This window comes from Rhinichthys klamathensis, unplaced genomic scaffold, assembly GCF_029890125.1.
Source record: "Rhinichthys klamathensis goyatoka isolate OS25496 unplaced genomic scaffold, OSU_Roscu_1.1 h1tg000176l_1, whole genome shotgun sequence".
In the NCBI taxonomy this organism is placed as follows: Eukaryota; Metazoa; Chordata; class Actinopteri; order Cypriniformes; family Leuciscidae; genus Rhinichthys; species Rhinichthys klamathensis.
Window position 1 is genome coordinate 779,435 of NW_026606705.1, and position 19,411 is coordinate 798,845.

The 19,411-nt window shown below is 37.6% G+C and overlaps 1 protein-coding gene across 1 annotated transcript; it reads right to left on the reverse strand.

Moving 5' to 3' along the window:
- Positions 1-347: 347 nt before the first annotated feature.
- LOC130092568 (uncharacterized) lies at positions 348-1,833 on the reverse strand. The gene is made up of 4 exons (XM_056260470.1): positions 1,744-1,833; positions 996-1,283; positions 495-755; positions 348-403 (listed from the first exon to the last, which is right to left on the reverse strand). The coding sequence occupies exons 1-4, from the start codon at positions 1,787-1,789 to the stop codon at positions 348-350; spliced, it is 651 nt and encodes a 216-aa protein (XP_056116445.1). The 5' UTR covers positions 1,790-1,833.
- Between the last annotated feature and the right edge of the window lie 17,578 nt (positions 1,834-19,411).

The following is a 19,411-nucleotide window of genomic DNA, read 5'->3' on the forward strand; positions in this document are numbered from 1 at the left end:
TAATTAGAGTACTCTAACGCGTTACCCACAACACTGAGAAACACTAACATGACCAATGACCAAGTCCAATACAATATAAAACTGTGTAGAGACTGAACTAGAGAACTAGCACTAGATCATCATGATCCACAGATCCTCAATACTTCTGATCCCTGAACTCTGAGTTTTTTTTTTTTTTTTTTTTGACGTCTGTATCTCACAACAGGAGACAGAACCACCAGAACCAGCAGAAACACAGTAAGGTCAACCAGCAACATCCAATGATCTACAGCTGAAGGAAAAGTGGGAAGAGAGTTTTTTAATATTTTGAATTCACTGTTTAAGATCTTCTGTAATTCTCTCGTGTTTTACTCACGTCGATGTTCAGTGTCGCTCAGATTTCCCTTCGAGTCTAGAACAGATTCTGTCCAGAATATTGAAGGTTATTCATGCAGTTTAGTATTAATTTACTGATTAAACATAATATTTCTGCTCCTCCACTGATCTTCTCTCACCTGTGACTGTGACTGTGATCAAGGCTTCATTATTAGAGTCCAGAGCTCTGTATGTTCCAGTGTCAGTGACTGTAAAGTCATGAATGATCAGAGTCTGGTCACTGACGGTCAGTCGATCACTGCTGACCCCGTGACCTCTGACCCCGTGACCTCTCCTCCACACCTCTGTCCAGCCGGAGCGAGAGTTTCTCTCCACTTTATCAGCGTTGATCAACACAACATCCAACTTCAGATCCTCTCCTTTCTTCACTGAGATCTCATCTGAGGACACACACACACATTCATCCTCAATCACAACTATAATAGTGTCATTTAATCAAGGCCATAATCACATATTTAATATTGGGGGATCAGAGGAAAACATTGGAAAAACCCAATCCACTCTGAATATTAAGTTTGTCCATTCAGTGTTTCTGCTGTTTCTAGTCCTGCACACAATACCAACACTATTACAGGAAATAAAGAAAACACATGATGATGTTTGATCAGTTTTGACTTTACCGTGAATATGAAGATGATATTCCCTCATCTGTCGCTCCAGCTCTCTCTGATCATTAATGTAATAAACATGTAAAAAGTATTTCCCAGCGTCACTGAATCTCAGATCGTTGATGATGACGTCACATGATCCTTCTTTACACACTCGACCGCTGCAGTTTCTCTCCTCACACACAGGGATGTGTTTCCACACACTGAATAAACTGATCTCCACAATCTCTCTGTCCTCAGATCCACAGGATAGAGTGACGATTCCTCCCTTTATTCCTGACACAGGTTTAGTGGAGGATCCTGCACACACACACAGCAATATTCACTCAATACACACTAGCAATACTGACAAATAAATGTTCTGGCTATTTTCTGTAATCAATATGATCTTGACTATTCTAGTGGAGTTATTTTAATAAACTGGATTAAAATAAATGAAGGCAACAAGTAGCCAAAAAATATCAGAAGTTCCTCATTACAAATATTTCGAATGTTGATGACAGAATAAACCTAGAGATGTGTCAGTGCAGTTTTAGTGAATTTCTGAACAATGTTTATTAATCAATGAACCAGAAGAAACTGCATTAATAAACCATTGATATCAGTGTGTGTTATTTATGTAATATCAAATGATGGGAAATTTACACCAATAATCCACAAATACCATCAAATCACTGAGTGGCACAACAGAAAAACAATGACTAGAAAAACTTTAGCTTTTTCTAAAATAATTATAATTATTAACATAAATGACACTGACCGCTATAACTGATAAAGCACAGCAGAAGAAGAAGAAGAAGAATCATCCTGATGAGAAAACAGAAGGTGTGTTATGTGACAGACACACACTACATTACACACTCACTTTCAGTTTATTGAAAGATTTATCCACATGTGGATCTTACATGATTAAAAAATATTAATCTTCATTTCTCCCATCAGAAACCACAATGGACGTGTACGTGTGTGTGTGTGTGTGTGTGTGTGTGTGTGTGTGTGTGTGTGTGTGTGTGTGTGTGTGTGTGTGTGTGTGTGTGTGTGTGTGTGTGTGTGTGTGTGTGTGTGTGTGTGTGTGTGTATGTATGTGTGTGTGTGTGTGTGTGTATCATGCAGATTTACTGAATTTCTTTTGCCCAGTTGTGAAACATACTGTCTTACGGTATATGCATTTGTCTACATCCTTCCGTACTCATGAACTCATTTCGTATTCATTGAGTCCCCCTGGTGGATAGATAGAGCATCACAACTATCCACTCAGGTAATGACGGTCTCCTGCAGTTCAAGTGTGTTGTCAAAATAGTTCAAGATGCTTTTGTTTGAACAATTAAGACTTAAATTGTAGGACACAAAACTTTGGTTTTATAAATGTATATTTAATAAATACACAAGCAACAGGTTTTAGAAGTTATTTACTCTGCTACCAACCAATCGGAGTAATCATGCTAAAACATTGTAACAATTATATTAATAACCGCAATATAAAAACATAATCATTGCCATTATCGTATCCACTGGGAAAATTCATCATAGACGTTGACTCTCTTTAACATCACTAGCAGGTTTAGTTTCCCACAAAAACACACAAGCTGGTGTTATATTTAAAAATATGAAAACATGCGGTAAAAGTTCTGCATGGGTCTAATGTTCAGTGTTCAAAATCACACAGCTCAGAGCGGCAATTCAGAAAATTGGTCAGTGTCACACAGTAGGAGGAAACGCAAGAAGCATTGCTGTATTATGTATACCAAAGAGGCATTGCTGAAGTTCCTTTCTCTCACAGCTGAAAGTACAGACTCCAGATCCAACTCCTCCCACCTTACATATACCTAAACCTACCCATCTCCGCCCCCTGATCCCTAAACACACCCCTAATCCCTAAACCCACCCCTAATCCTACCCATCTCCACCCCTCGGATCTTGATCCGACTCCTCCCCGTGGATCTTATGTACTGCATTGAGGTGCTACTGTCATATCTCTCTCGGCTGTTTAAAGGAACAGTATATCATTTACAGCAAACGAATTTAACATTTAATCCTGAAACGTAGGGTAGTATCTATTTTCATTCTACTACTATTTTATATACTAGCAAAGTAGCTATTACATTAGGTTCTAGGCTACTTATTCATTAGATTGTTCTCTTTTATTAGATGGTACTATATATATTTTATTTATAGATTTATTAGATGGTATAGCCTACTCGTAATGCGTTATGACTTTCTCAGTTTGTGTAAATCTGGGTTCAGAGTATTTATTTTTTCCCACATTAATTTCACACATGACTAGTACAATTATGTGGTGTTGTTTCATTAATAGTGTACACTTTTTTAGATTTACCCTGAATGAAAGATTGGAAGTGAAGTGTGACAACAAGCCCCATAGGTGGAGTTCACTGTAACATGACCATATGATATGACAGATTCAAATGTTGTCTGATCTGAAAAAAAATATACAAGACAAACTAAAATATGTTATCAATGAAATACAACCATAAACGAACCATAAAAAATGCTTGTTTTTCATGCGCAATAAAAACACATTTGAAGAAAAATCCTTACTGAGGTTATCATAATTCATGGAATGAAAAGGTAAAAGATCATATATATGTCTTACCTTGGAAGTCCTGACATCGGCTGTTGTCTGCTTGTTGAACTTTAAGTTAAGCCCATCCCAAACCTGGTGCAAACCAGAAATGGGAGGGAACCATATGGCGCTTTACCACTGCATTACGGTACGGTACGGTTCGGTTCGGTACGGCACGCTTTGACGCTTTTCCACTGCATAGTAGGCCTACGGTACGGTTCGGTACGGCTCACTTGTGGTGCTTTTCCACTGCATGGTCCGGTACGGTACGGCTCGCTTCGGCTCGCTTTAAATGGTACCTGGTCTGTTGAGGTTCCAAGCGTACCGTACCGGTACTAAAATGTGACGTAAAAACACTGCAGATCACTGATTGGTCAGACAGAATCGTCACTACCAGCGTCATTGGACACTAAACCCGCTAGATTTACACCACTCACTGACCATAGAGCACCAGCCCTGCCTCCGTCCTCCTTTTCTTTCCTTGCAGCCTTCCCTCATATCCTGCAGGAGTGGAGCTGAGACACGAGGAAAAGTAACGAGGATGCAAAAATAAGAAATGCGAAGCACTCCGGGTGTGGGTGTCCTGCACATAGACATAATATATACATAGACGCCCTATTGGCCGCTGGAGCGTACGTCAACGGCGCCGCCATGTTGGGGATGGCAACTTTCCCATACCTCTCATACAGGGAATTGAGAAAAATGCATGTTTTGTGCGCTGTTTGGGGCTGTACACATCGCCACACAATTGAAAACAGCTTTCGAGGAATTACCTTTCACCAGCAAGACTGAACGTTTGTTTTTGGTTGTATTTGGTCATGATTTAATTAGTAATAGTAACGTTCAGAGGATACATTTAAAAATACTACTGTTATTGTGTCACGAAATGTAGTTTAAATAGTTTTTCAGTCGACAATGTAGTTGTTTAAAGCTCAAATATGTGGTTTGTTTATAAAGATAGCGCCTATTTAAAAATTTTATCTGACGTTTTCGGAGTTGTAAGATGCGCTCAGCGCTCGTCTACCCCGCCTGGAACAGCCGTACCTCGGCCAGTGCTTCTGAAGTTTTCCCGCTGACTCGGATGTCTGTAGTCTAGTTTTTAAACATGAGATATAATTCGTCTTGTGTATATCTAACGGGCGATCTTTGGTCTCATTAATCTATAAATGGTTCCCTGGTAAATCGTTTTGGCTGAGGGCAAAGTGAAGTTTCATAACTATTTAGGCTATTTTAACGTTGTATCCTGCTGTATGTTTGACTGAAGCTACTTCTGTTATACTGATCAATAAAACTGAAATTTAACAAAAAGAGTTAAATATTAAAGTCACTATTTAACTTATTTTTTATTGTGTATATTCTGTAATTGATATTTCTTATTCTATTGCTATTATTATAGTATTATTAATAAACTATGCTATTATCAATATTTTTATGATTGTATTATTGCACTTATGATATTATATAATTATACTAATCATTACTATTTTATTTGCTGTATACTATTTGTTTATTTTATTGACTGAACTATTTACTATTACTTCTCACTTTATGTTATATTTACTATTTGCATTGCACTGTAGTTGTACCATAACGTATTATTATAAAGGATCCATCACATAGGCGGAGTTTGACATTCGAGCCAGGGGGGGCAAAAAAAAAAAAAATCATTGTAGCATTCATTCATTCATTCATTCATGTAGCAATCATTGTCGTTCGGACACAATTAGGATAAATGAAATGTGGACCACTTTTGCACTGGTAAAATATTATCTTCAACCAAAACAAAAAGATTTTTAGTTTTTTTCAAAACACATTGTGGCAATGAGAGTGATTAAAGTTATATTTCGCATTTTATTGTACTTCATGAAACATTTAAAACATTTTGAGACACGGGAAAAATGAACAGTCACACAATAGCCTACTCTCCACGTTTGAAACACATTGTGGCAATGAGAGCGATTAAAAAAAAACAAGTTATTTCGCATTTTGTTGTAGCCATTTCATGAAACATTTAAAACATTGAGACACGGGAAAAATTAACGGTCACATAGCCTACTCTCCACTTTTGAAACATATTGAACAGCATATTGAAAGCAGTGTGTTGAGTTTTTCTCCATCTTAAGCAGTTATTTGGCAGAGAAATAAAACTTACAGACCTAGATATTGCTCAGACTAGTGCAACAGTAATTTTCGTTTTTTTGCGTCCTGCGTCGATAATGGTCTCAGGTGAGAGCTTGGCCGTAATGTCGCTTTCGATGTGAAGGATCGCAAGAGAAGAAAACCTGGCTGCTCCCATCGTCAACCGCAGCCTGTTCTTTATCCTCTCATGGAGAGTCGGCCTGGCATGAATAATACAGCGGTTTTAGTCGTTTTTGGGGATCCATGTGAACGGACGTGTCTGTACGCGAAAAACACACAGGAAATTCCTCACTTACCGCGATACTTTGAGATCCGCCAGTCGTGAGAAAATTAGCTTCTTTTTCAATACAGTAATTAAAAATAATTTAGCCTTAACTTACTCATTATACCCGCAAAAATGATAAGATAAGACAAATAAAATGAGAAAATATGAATACAGTATTTTTTTTTTTTTTTTCAAAGCACAAGGCAGGCATTAATTGGCTCTGGTCTGGGGGGGCAGTGCCCCCCCTAGCCCCCCCCAAACTCCGCCTATGATCCATCAGTTATCTTTGTTATTGCTAAAATCTGGTCAATCACAGAAAATGCTTTTTCCACAATAAGAAAACTTAAATTATATCTCAGTATGGGGGTCTTCACCATTCTTTTCCAAGAATAAAAAGCCAGATACATGACAAGCCTGAGCTTAATTGACCATTCTTTATTTAAAAAAATATATATTTTAGAAGTCTAACTATCGAGATTTTAAATAACTAGAGATGGAACTTTTTGTACACCACATACAAACCACTGAAATCGGTTGATAAATGTAAAAACAGTTTGTTTTTATCCAGAAAAAACGCAGCTCCCCCGTTTACTTACATTTGTTCACAGCGCAGTCTTGCCCTCAGCAAAATGGCGGACCCGTTGACGTATCGCAGCAACGTTCCAAAGCGGCCAATAGGGCGTCTATGTATTTATTATGTCTATGGTCCTGCATGGACTGTTAAAAAAAAGATGGACGTCCTGCCGCCCGCAGGCTGAGGACGAAGGTCTACTGGTGGACGCTGTTACACGCATGCGCGGTGGTGATCTTATAAGAAGAATCTGCAGAAAAACGATGGATTAATTAACAACATTGCATGTATATCGCTGGTAATTAATCTTTGGAATCTTTATTTACTGTTTTGTTGTTTCAACATTTATAGTCGTAACTGTGTATAGTGTTAAAGGGATAGTTCACCCAAAAATTAAAATTCTGTCAGTAATTACTCTCCCTCATGTTGTTCAACCCCGTAAGACCTTCGTTCATCTTCGGAACACGAATTATGATATTTTTTATTAAATCTGAGAGCTGGATCACTCTTCCATGGGCTTCAAAAGGATTGAAACTTGCCGGCCCCGAAAAGTTATTACAGACATCGTTAAAATAGTCCAAGTGACTACAGTGGCTCAACCTTAAGTTTATCAAGCGATGAGAATACTTTCTGTGCGCAAAAACAAACAAAAATAACGACTTTATTTCAACTATTAATTTCCTTCTCTGTGGGCCTCGAGGCAGTTAGCGTAGTGTAATAGCGTAGTGCTACGTCACACGTAGGCTCACTATTGGCCGACGCTGGTCATGTGCGTAATGCGTGTGACGTACAAAAGCTTACGCTATTACACTAGTGAACTGACGCGAGGCCCACAGAGAAGGAAAGGAATAGTTGAAATAAAGTCGTTATTTTTGTGTTTTTTTGCGCACAAAAAGTATTCTCGTCGTTTGATAAACTTAAGGTTGAGCCACTGTAGTCACTTGGACTATTTTAACGATGTCTGTAATAACTTTTCGGGGCCGCAAGTTTCAATCCCATAGAAGCCTATGGAGGAGTGATCCAGCTCTCAGATTTAATCAAAAATATCTTAATTTGTGTTCCGAAGATGAACGAAAGTCTTACGGGGTTGAACAACATGAGGGAGAGTAATTACTGACAGAGTTTACATTTTTGGGTGAACTATCCCTTTAAGTATCCGAAGCGGTATAAACGTGTTTAGCTGACGCGACTTTTAAGATGATTACAACAATTCTCATTAGAAGAAAGCACACCACAGTTAAAGAGGCCATCACATTAGAACGACATTTACTTTGCCAGTGCATTGACAGTGAGCATGGTATTTCTGCAGTGGCGAAATCTTTCAGTGCACCATCAATGCCCATCCATGTTCAAAAAAGGATTTGGGGTGTAAACGACAAAGTTATGTATGTGTGAGTTAGATTCCTCCACACCATTTATGACTGAAATTTTCACATTGTACCTCTCTCTGTCTTGTGTTAATAGAGTCTCTTTATAATCTCGGCCACTTTGTCTCTTCATGATTTTCGTAACATTATAAACAGAAAGAAATATTCGAAATTTGCTTGTAAAACTTTGTAAACAGAGCAGCTTATGCCCTCAAAGATGGCGTCTCCGGAGAGGTCACGTGACATTAAAGGGTTAGTTCACTTTGAAATAAATTTTTGATATGTTTTAGCTTACCTCAAGGGCATCCAAGATGTAGGTGTCTTTGTTTCCACAGTATTTTCAATTTTGATATTTTTAGGTCAAACCGTTCTTGTCTGTCAGTCATATAATGCAGGTCTATGGGGTCCACCTCAAAGAGCAGCACAGAGAAGTCCAAATTAAACATGATTTAATGACTCGTAAATGTAAGTACACATTGATGGCCTAAGACACGAAACGAGCGGTTTGTGTGAGAAAACGAACAGTATTTATATCGTTTTTACCTCTTGTAAACACAGCCACGTCCAACTGATCTGAGGGCGCCGGCGGTTCGGTCTTTTCCGGAAAGTGCCGGAAGTGATCTCTCGCGCGTGTACGTCACTCATACAATTGTTTTATTTTTTATTTTTTTGGAATTGTTTTCTTTTACGACGGTTTAAACATCCCGAATAAGCGCAAATTAGTACCCTTTTAATTAGCCGTCTTACCTATAATCTCTGTTCTGTGTAAACAATGTGTGACGTAGAGAGATGCGAGAGATCACTTCCGGCACTTTCCGGAAAAGACCGAAGCACCGGCGCCGTCAGATCACTTGGACGTGGCTGTGTTTACAAGAGGTAAAAACTATATAAATACTGTTCGTTTTCTCACACAAACCGCTCGTTTCGTGTCTTAGGCCATCAATGTGTACTTACATTTACGAGTCATTACATCATGTTTAATTTGGACTTCTCTGTGCATGCTCTTTGAGCTGGTGACCATAGACCTGCATTATATGACTGACAGACAAGAACGGTTTGACCTAAAAATATCAAAATTGAAAATACTGTGGACACAAAGACACCTACATCTTGGATGCCCTTGAGGTAAGCTAAAACATATCAAAAATGTATTTCAAAGTGAACTATCCCTTTAATTGGCCTGTGGGAACTATGTATACTGGCGGAGGTTGCTGAAGTAACTTAGTTATCCTTGAAGTGCTTCGCGCACACAAAAATGACTTTACCCACAGATGTGGGAACATTTCCGTGAAAAATAAACTCAACCAGGCACTTCGAAGAGGTTCTGATGCTGGGAGACGGTGTAATGAAGCGTGTGGGTTACTACATCCAACAACCGAACATTTTGAATTACCCTCTCGTAACTTCTGCATCCTTGAGCTTGGACTACAAAATCACAGCGAGAAATAAAAATGGCGGATTGCTCGAAGTGTTGGGCCGGAAGTCGATGTCCTTATTTGGCAGTTCCGCTGCAAATACTGTGACGTAATAGTTCAAAAAACGCCATAGATAACAGAAAAATCTGAACAGGTTGAAAAAATATGACCAAAACTGAATTTAAAGATATCAACGAAGCAACTGAAGAGACTAATTTCAAATTTACTGTACTTATAAACACTCCAAATATACAAACAACTGCATTTACGGGCTAAAAAAGTGGATTTAAGTCAAGTCAAGTCAAGTCACATTTATTTATATAGCGCTTTTCACAATACAGATTGCATCAAAGCAGCTTCACAGTGATAACATGAAAGTAGTACAACACAGTTCAATAATATTGTTGAATATTAAATATCCCCAACTAAGCAATTTAGCATGATATGTCCCCTTTAAGTAAACTAACTGTAGACCAGAGTATGATTCTGATTCTGATTCAACTTTTTTATCATTACACAAGTACAGGTACAAGGCAACGAAATGCAGTTTTAGGTCTAACCAGAAGTGCAATAGCAGCACGTGCAGAATATACAATGGTTGCATAAGTGCAGGACATGGATATGTACTGAATATATATAGAGATGACTATTACTATGAACAAACATTTTACAGATAGATATGTGCAATGAACATAATATACAGATGACTATTATTATAAACAGAATTTTACAAATAAATATATACAATGATAAATTAGACTAAGATGAGCAGTATAACAATAGATTTAAAGTAGTGCAAATAAAGTATGGACACAAGCTATCCGAGTAAAAGTGCAGTGAAAAGTAATTGCATATTACAGTTAAAGTACATGCAAGATAAAATAGTGCAAGATGCATATGTAAACAGTTGGCAACCCAAATGAACATTCCAGTATTGCAAATAACAAATGAAGCTAGATGTGAGGAGGGAGAGGAGAGTCTAGCAGTATATGAGGGGAGTGAGATTAGCGAAGTGTTAGGACCCTGAGATATTTTGTGTTCATATCAACTGTCCTTGAGTATATTCTCTCTCTCTATTTCTCTATCTCTATCTCTCTGTGTAGACATGTTTGTGTTTCAGATGGGCGTTAACCCTGTTAACCTGTGGAAGCCTGTGATTGGTCCCGCTATACACCTGACCCGGATATAAGGACCGCCCCAAACACTCAATGGAGGCCCTTGAGCCTCGTTGACTTTGTGCTTTGCGTTTGTAGTCTCTATTTGATTGTGCTTCTCTTTGTGACCTTTGTTCGTTTCGTCATTATTTAATTGAGTAAGAGTGTCGTGCCAGAGAGATTGTTAGTGTTTAGTGAAACTTTGAGTGAGTGTTTGTTGAGTGTATCCTACTTCTGATATTCTCCTTTATCTGACTATTGCCTGATTGACTACGCCTTGGATTCTGATTCTAACTTGTCGACCTGAGATTTTGTTAATAACGGTGTAAAAAGTCTTGTGTATACTTTTTTTACCAGACTAAGGGATGTAGGGGGTTTGATGCCAATTTATTTGTATCTCTTTTTCCCCTTGTTTATGGTTAAGGGAGTTAGGTAAGTGAAACTATATTTTTATTTTCTTTCTTTTGTTTGAGGTTATTTAGTTTCTAAAAAGAAGATTATTTTGGCCTTGTCTACCCCTGACGCTAATCCCTTCATAGTAAATAAAGCTCTTCTTATGTTATCTCTCTGGTAGTGTGACTCTCTTCCTTTTTCCTGTTGCGGCTGACCCCTAGACAGTCGTAACAGAAGGTTAGAGTTCAATAAAGAGACAGGTCTGAGAAAAAACTGTTCTTTAGTCTGCTGGTCCTGGTCCTGGCTGGGTGAGAGGAGTCCTTAAGGATGCTGCGGGCCCGATTCAGACAGCGTTTCCTCTGGATGTGCTCGATGGGAGGTAGTCGAGTCCCAGTGATATGTTTAGAAAGTCTGAAATGATGACTTAAGCACATATGGCATTAATATTAGGCTACCTTCAGTGGCATTTACTGGGGGAAACTCCAAGTCATGTATAAGCTATCTGTTCCTTTTGTCTTGTTCATTCTGCAAATAAGATATGACTGAATCAAGTCTTGTTTGGTTATCATACAGTAAGCAATTTTTTCATGTAGGGATTAGAAAACTAAAATGGTATTATAAGCTGTTTTATAGCCTACGTTGGGTGGGAGGGGGTTTGAGGAACATGGGGGCCCATCAGGACTGCCTAGGGCCCAGAAGGCCAATATAATCTGAACCACCAGACACACCAGAGCTCCATACACTGACAGTCCAGGTATCCAGGGATCTAAAGCTGAAAGAGGAAGAGAACACAAGTTTTTAAAAATGGTTGTTTCTTTTTTCTTTTTCTCTCAATGTCTCCTGTTTTACTTACGATGTACGATTTTTACATTAGGTTTGTGATCATCTGTATCCAGTTTTCCCGTTGATTCTGTAGAGGAGATTGAAAGGTTACTCACACAGTTTAGCATACATTTTCAGTTCAAATCCTGATTAAAAATAAGTTCAAATATTTCTGCTCCTCCACTGATCTTCTCTCACCTGTGACTGTGACTGTGATCAAGGCTTCATTATTAGAGTCCAGAGCTCTGTATGTTCCAGTGTCAGTGACTGTAAAGTCATGAATGATCAGAGTCTGGTCACTGACGGTCAGTCGATCACTGCTGACCCCGTGACCTCTGACCCCGTGACCTCTCCTCCACACCTCTGTCCAGCCGGAGCGAGAGTTTCTCTCCACTTTATCAGCGTTGATCAACACAACATCCAACTTCAGATCCTCTCCTTTCTTCACTGATATCTCATCTGAGGACACACACACATTCATCCTCAATCACAACTATAATAGTGTCATTTAATCAAGGCCATAATCACATGTTTAATATTGGGGGATCAGAGGAAAACATTGGAAAAACCCAATCCACTCTGAATATTAAGTTTGTCCATTCAGTGTTTCTGCTGTTTCTAGTCCTGCACACAATACCAACACTATTACAGGAAATAAAGAAAACACATGATGATGTTTGATCAGTTTTGACTTTACCGTGAATATGAAGATGATATTCCCTGATCTGTTGCTCCAGCTCTCTCTGATCATTATTGTAATAAACTCGTAAAAAGTATTTCCCAGCGTCACTGTAGATCAGATCGTTGATGATGACGTCACATGATCCTTCTTTACACACTCGACCGCTGCAGTTTCTCTCCTCACACACAAGATGGCCCCCGAGACCGGAAGTAGGGTAAACTCTTTTCCGGTGAAAGCACTAGCAGTTACAGTCGGAGGACAAATGCGGAAACTATAAGCGGTTTAGTCCTGTTGCTTACCTTTTTTTATGGTGTTTATGTCAACCCAAAGAAGAAACAACCCTATTTATCACTTCACAGCTTTCCGTGTCTTACGGGTTTTCATGGAACAACTGGGGAGACGTTAAATCACGCCAGACACAGACGGCAAAAACACTTCTGGTCACGCCGCCCGCCCGAATCGCCATTCATTTTCAAAATGGACTTTGAACAGCTTGTTTTCTCTCCCAGTCATTCATATAACGTTATCTGACAAAAGTAAGAATATCAGATGTTGTCCGTTTTGTTGATAGTTTTCAGGGAGTTGTGAAAAGATCGAAATTGGACAAATTCTTGACGTTTGCTTAGTGCTTACATAAAAAAAGTTCCATTCATTTTTGGCATGACACTTGATGACTAAGCTCACATTTAACGTTAATATATCGAAAAACAATAAATAAATAAATTGAAATGATGTCTGATTTTAGGCTATGAGTTAAATCTAGTGGCTTTTGTTTAAAAAAAATCATGTTATTAAGTGTTAGTCCAGGAGATTGCAGCAATCTTCCACTACTAGATTATGGCTCCTTTTTCATGTTACCATGAATGAAACTAAGAATTGTACATCTTTACAGTGAATTTGACCTAACGTTGCTAGTATGTCTAATAATGAAATTAAGGCAAATAAAAAAATATTTAGACTAAAAACATAAATGAAGTGATTGATTTTACATGTTTAAAAAAAAATCATGTTACAAAATAATATTTAACTGTCTGGGGTCCCCTTATGAAAAGAAAATATTCCCTATATGAATGATCAATATATGAAATGGTTTAACAGTATATTTGAAAACATACAGAATAATATGGTGATAATATATTACAATATATTGAATGAAACATGTCATTCAAGTCACTTTTTGCATAGAAACAAGTCATTTTCATATATTTAAAAATGTGAGAATATATTTACTAATATATAATGTAATTTTATATTCAGTAATACACTAAAAAATATATAAAGGGATTAAAGTTATCCGTCGCTACGACGGACTTCCGTTAATATCAGGTTTCCCCCTGTCCTTATGTCTTAAATCACCCTTTTCATTATTTTAAGGCCGTAAATATGCTTATATTTCTCAAATAGTGTAAGAAATGTCTTAATTTTAGTTCGAATGGGTCGGAAGGACGAGGTGTTCACCCGCTTAGGGAGATGTGATCAAAGCCTGGACTGGAGCGAAAGCCCGTTCCTCTCTGCACAGAAGCGTTCTATTTTCACTCCGCTCCTGATCCACTTCGGGTTTTCCAGTCCCACTCACGGGAAAAACTGCTCCGTGTTCAAACAACTTTAAAAATGATTCCAATATGTTTATTTTTTTAAACCACAAACGTCTGAATTTATAAGACTATATGTAACGGTTTGGAAAGTATTTTACACGTTTAATAAATGTCCCAGCTGCCCTTGCTTGCACAAGTAAACAGCAGGCCTGGCATAGCGCACCCAGGTAAAAAAGGAAAGAAAGTTACAGAAAACAACTTCTACAAACAATTTTAATTTGCCAACAGGTAGTAATAATAAATAAAACTGCATGACGTGCAAATCGGGTAACAATCAAGTGCAATATAAACATGTTTTGTCAGGGCATCAGTCCCGATCAACACTCCATTTCAACATCTGCGTCCTCCTTCACACGCGTCTGGCGTGATTTAACTTCTCCCCGGTTGTTCCATGAAAACCCGCAAAACACGAAAAGCTGTGAAGTGATCAATAGGGTTGTTTCTTCTTTGGGTTGAAACATAAAAAGGTAAGCAACCGCTTTTAGTCTCCGCATTTGTCCTCCGACTGTGGCCCTGTCCCAAATGGCACACTTCATGTGCACTTTCGGTCTTGTGGACTTACAATGGCTGCCGCGTGCGCGTGTCCGTTAAGTCCGTGAGACCGTAGGGTGTCCCATTTGTCATTTTTAGATCTCAGAAGGGTGCTCGCGAGCGCCCCCTCTGCGGTCGATTTGCGCCCTTGATGCGCACTTTTGCCGAGCCCACGCTGATGCGGACTCCACAGCAGACTTCTTCCCGACATTCAAAGCGGCGTTACGTCGCGAAAGTGCGGACTCAGAGGAAGACCGCGAGTGCTTAGGGTTCCATTTGGGACAGGGCAAATAACTGCTAGCGCTTTCACCGGTAAAGAGTTTACCCTACTTCCGGTCTCGGCGGCCATTTTTGTGAAATAGGCCTCATTTTGCCAAAGATCTGAAGGGAGCGTCTACAAAGTGAAAAACCCGAAAATAATTTCTACAAAACAGTCCATCACTTCAATGTCACACACTATAGAGTCACCAGATTCAGTTCACACACCACTGCTGTCCTGCTGTTACACTACAACAGGAGGAGTATTTTTGCATAATTCTTATTTATGAAAAATGTTCAATAACCTCACTGTAATTCACTGTTGTCAAATTCAGTTCATTATATATTATAAATATTTTCCAAACTAAGTGTTGTAGGCTATAACCATCAGGAAGCAGTGGTGTGTGAACTGAATTTGACACAATAGGCCTACAGTGAAGTTATTGAATATTTTTTAAATAATACATATTTTAAAAATCATGCAAAAAGCTATTTGACCAAAGTAGCCTAAGTGTATAACAGCAGGACAGCAGTGGTGTGTGAACTGAATCTGGTGACTCTATTGTGTGTGACATTGAAGTTATTTAATATTTTTGTAGGAACTATTTTCGGGTTTTGCACTTTGCAGACGCTCCCTTCAGATCTGTGTGTCTCATCCGCCGATCCTCCAAAAACAAGAGCATTGTATTCATTCTCTGAACACTGAACTGTTTCTCAGACGATACAGTAACGCGATGTTTTAAACAGAAAACAAAAAGAGCGATGGATGAGCTGAATAAAAACTTTGGTTTTATAAATTTATTTCTAATAAATACACAAGCAACAGGAGTTATTTTTCCTGCTACCAACCAATCGGAGTAATAATGCTAAAAAATTTACAATCATATTAATAACCCCACTATATAAAACATAATCATATCATTGTCATCATTAATTGTATCTGGATAATTTCAGCATAGACTTTGACTCTCTTTAACATCACTAGCAGGTTTAGTTTCCCACAAACAGACCAAACTATTGGTATAAGAACATAAAAACTCACAAGCTGTCGTTATATATTTAAAAATATGAAAACTTACATGGTAATAGTTATGCATGAGTCTCTGTTCAGGCTTCGTGAAAACTCACAGCTGAAAATGAAAAGCGTCTGAAATGTTGCGCGGAGCGTCTCATGATGAACGGAGGAACCGTTCTTAAAGGAAGTATATCAAGCACGTTTACATTTATGGCAAACCGATTTAACATTTAATACTAAAACGTACTAGTATTTATTTTCAATCTACTACTATTTGTATAGCAGTAGCTAATCCATTAGGTCCTAGGATACTTGATCATTAGATTGTTCTTATTTATTAGATGATAGTCTACTTTATTTTATTTAGCTATTAGATTTATTAGATGGAACTGGTAATGCGTTATGACTTTCTCAGTTTGTGTAGCCTATAAACCTAGTGTTCAGAGTATTTATTTTCCCCCATATTAATTTCACACATGACTAGAACAATTATGTGGTTTTGTTTCATTAATTGTGTAATCTTTTTTTCTTGATTTACCCCGAAATAATGAAAGTGAAATGTGACAACTTGCCCCATAGGGTTCATTATAACATGACATAAAATACAAAACATCACACAAATGACAGATTCAAATGTTATCTGATCTAATCAAACAATATATAAGACAAACTAAAATATTTTGTCAATAAAATACAATTATTAACCTTTTCATATAAAATAATGGCATTTTTTAATAATTAAAAATCAACAAATTTTTCAGTTTGACATCAAAACACACACACACACACACACCGCAAAACACAGCTATACAGCAGTTCAAAACATAATAATAATGAATCATTTCTGAACACTGGCTCTCAGTCTTTATTCACATTGTTCTCATGGTTTATCAATAGAATTCATAAAAGTATAGAATATGATATCTCTAATAGTGGCTCATTGTAACTCAGTGTGACAACATGCCCCGCCTGAGCAACTGGGGTTTAAACCCGGCGAGTGTTTATTTCTGCTGTTAGATCAGCATTAAAGAACCGTATAAATAACATATATATGATTAAAATATGATCAGATTTGTCTAATTTTAAATAAACACAAAAAAAAAAACAGATGAAAAATTAATATAAGTCAGAAATGTTTAAATGTTCTGTGATATCTTACAACAGATTTCTGAGTTTTGGTGCAGTTTTTCTCTGTATTGTGTTGATGTGGCAACTAGTTTCGTCATGCTAAGCATGTGTGTGTGGAAGTGTTTAAAACAAGCGTGTGACAACTAGCCCCGCGTTACACTGTCCCGCTCTCCCCTATTCATCATATCAGCACTTATTACAATACACAACGGTGATTCAAAGTGCTTTACATACGAAAATAATGTAAAATAATCACAACAGATGCATAAAAATAAAAAATAAAATAAAAAGCAAAGAATAATAAATGATTAAAAATGCATTTAGAATGTATTAAGAATCTAGAAATAAGAAACAGACGGAATTTGGTATTTCTAGCTCACGATCTGTTCATATTCAGTGAGCATTATATTATCATATTTTGCAATGTATGATATATCTGTATATCTGCACTCCTGTATGAGCTGCGACTCTACTGGTGTGTTTGTGAAGGCCGGCGAGGAGTCCGGCACAATAATACTCCTGTGATTAAAGCATGAACAAGTTCCTCTGGAAACAAAGCATCTTATTCTTTAATATTTTCGAGATAGTAATATACTGATTTAGTTATTGCTTTTACTACTGAAACTAAGCTCTGACTCCAGAATCACAAGAATACTTGATGTTTAGTACCGCTAGAGTCGAGGAATGCGTTCACCTTGACAACTTTATCTCTGTTTCCAACAGGAATGACTTCAGTTTTCTCTGTTTAACTGAAGAAAGTTTTGACCTCCAACAGTTAGTGACACATTTCAAATGTTTGCCATTGATTCTGTGATCTGTCATTCAGATTACAACTATTCAGTTCTTCTGACTCGTACATATTCCTTATTTACTAGCAGTTATTCATTAAATAATTATTATTTATTAGATCATTGTACCTATTATATATAGTAAATGATTAGCTACTAGTACTTAATTATTCAATAAATACTAGTAAACATTAATTAGATACTAATACTTACTCCAAATGTTACAAGTAAGATTTTTTATTTTACTAAGATTTGTATTTGAACCCCAGTGGCCGTTCTGACCCGTAACAGGACGAGTAATAAAGCTGCGAGTTATCTGGTTCAAGCACTTTATACTGAGCAGAAATGTAGCTTTAAATAGTTCTAGAAGCCTACCTATTACATTCAGGATATATTTAGTCAAATAAGTTACTAGTAACCAAATAAATAAGTATAGGTCAAGTTAACTAGTTCTATTTTAAGTAAAGTATAAATAGCCTACTAGTCACTGGAATGAGCACTTGTGTCGAAAAAATAAGTAATAACTATCTAATTAATAAGCTGTAGTATCTTTATAAAGGTACTTTTAAATAATGAGCACTATTATCTAATGGAATAGATACTAATATATCTATTAAAAAAAAAAAAGTAGCCTATCATGAAAATACATTGTAGTAGGCTATGTTTTAAGGATTAAATGTTAAATTGGCTTGCCATAGATAGGCTAGCAAGAAAGAGTAGTTCCGCTTTTACTTCCGGTGTTGCCAAGTCCGAGTGGCTGAACCGTGTGTTTGTATTTTTGTTCGGATCTGCATAAACTGTGTCGTAAGGTCCGGGTTTCATTCATTAGGACGATAGGGCGACACAGCACCAAACCCAGTGGACAATGATGTAAAGACATCAAATTGATGTTAAAGATCGACGTCAAAAAACAGGTGAAATATGAGTCTTCTGCAAGCTAAACTTCCGTGATTAAAGTATTAGCCTATATTCACTGATCTATATAATGATATATAGATCAGTGATTAGAATACAGATTTCTTTGCCCATTGGTTATTGCCCAACCCTTACTTATGGCGTGCTTTAAATTCTGAATTTTCCATTAAATGATACATTAATATCACTGTTAAACGGGTATTTAACAAATATTTAGTCCTGTAGGCCTATAAATAATTCAGTTTGTCCCCAAACATTCTTCCGCATCAGCCACTGAACGTAACGTGTCAAATAGTTCAGATGAGGATGAAATGGATTCTGTAGAGAATATCGAAGGTTTATATCAAACAATGTCGCATTCATTTTCTGTCCAAATCATGAATAAACCTCAGCTGTCCAAATGCTTAATAAATTATATTTCCACTGCTCTTCTTGTGGTGTCGTGCTGACGGAACACGAAAGACATATATCCAGTGGTGTAGTGCAGGGTATACGCAGGTATACGGCGTATACCCACTTCTTTTTCAGTCGGCATTGCGTATACCCACTTCTAAATCCCCTCTGATGCGCATCATTTATTGCTAATCCAATCTCGTGAGAAAAAAAAACACCCAGTCAGGGTCGTACCCCTAATATTAACTCTAATTTGTTGCTGCAATGATTCTTCCATCGCGACGATAACTGACCTTTCTCGTCTGATCTGATCTGCATCAGCACTCAAACACCCACTCGTCAATGTCAAAATGTTTGAGACCAATCAAAGCATGCAGGATTTTTTGTTCACAGAAGCGCGAGCCGAGCGCGAATCC

Coding starts and splice junctions, on each gene's coding strand:
- LOC130092568 (XM_056260470.1), bottom strand. CDS start 1,789: ATGATTCTTCTTCTTCTTCTTCTGCTGTGCTTTATCAGTTATAGCG. Junction 1,284..1,743: donor GTGCTTTATCAGTTATAGCG/GTCAGTGTCATT, acceptor GTGTGTGTGCAG/GATCCTCCACTAAACCTGTG. Junction 756..995: donor ATATCATCTTCATATTCACG/GTAAAGTCAAAA, acceptor GTGTGTCCTCAG/ATGAGATCTCAGTGAAGAAA.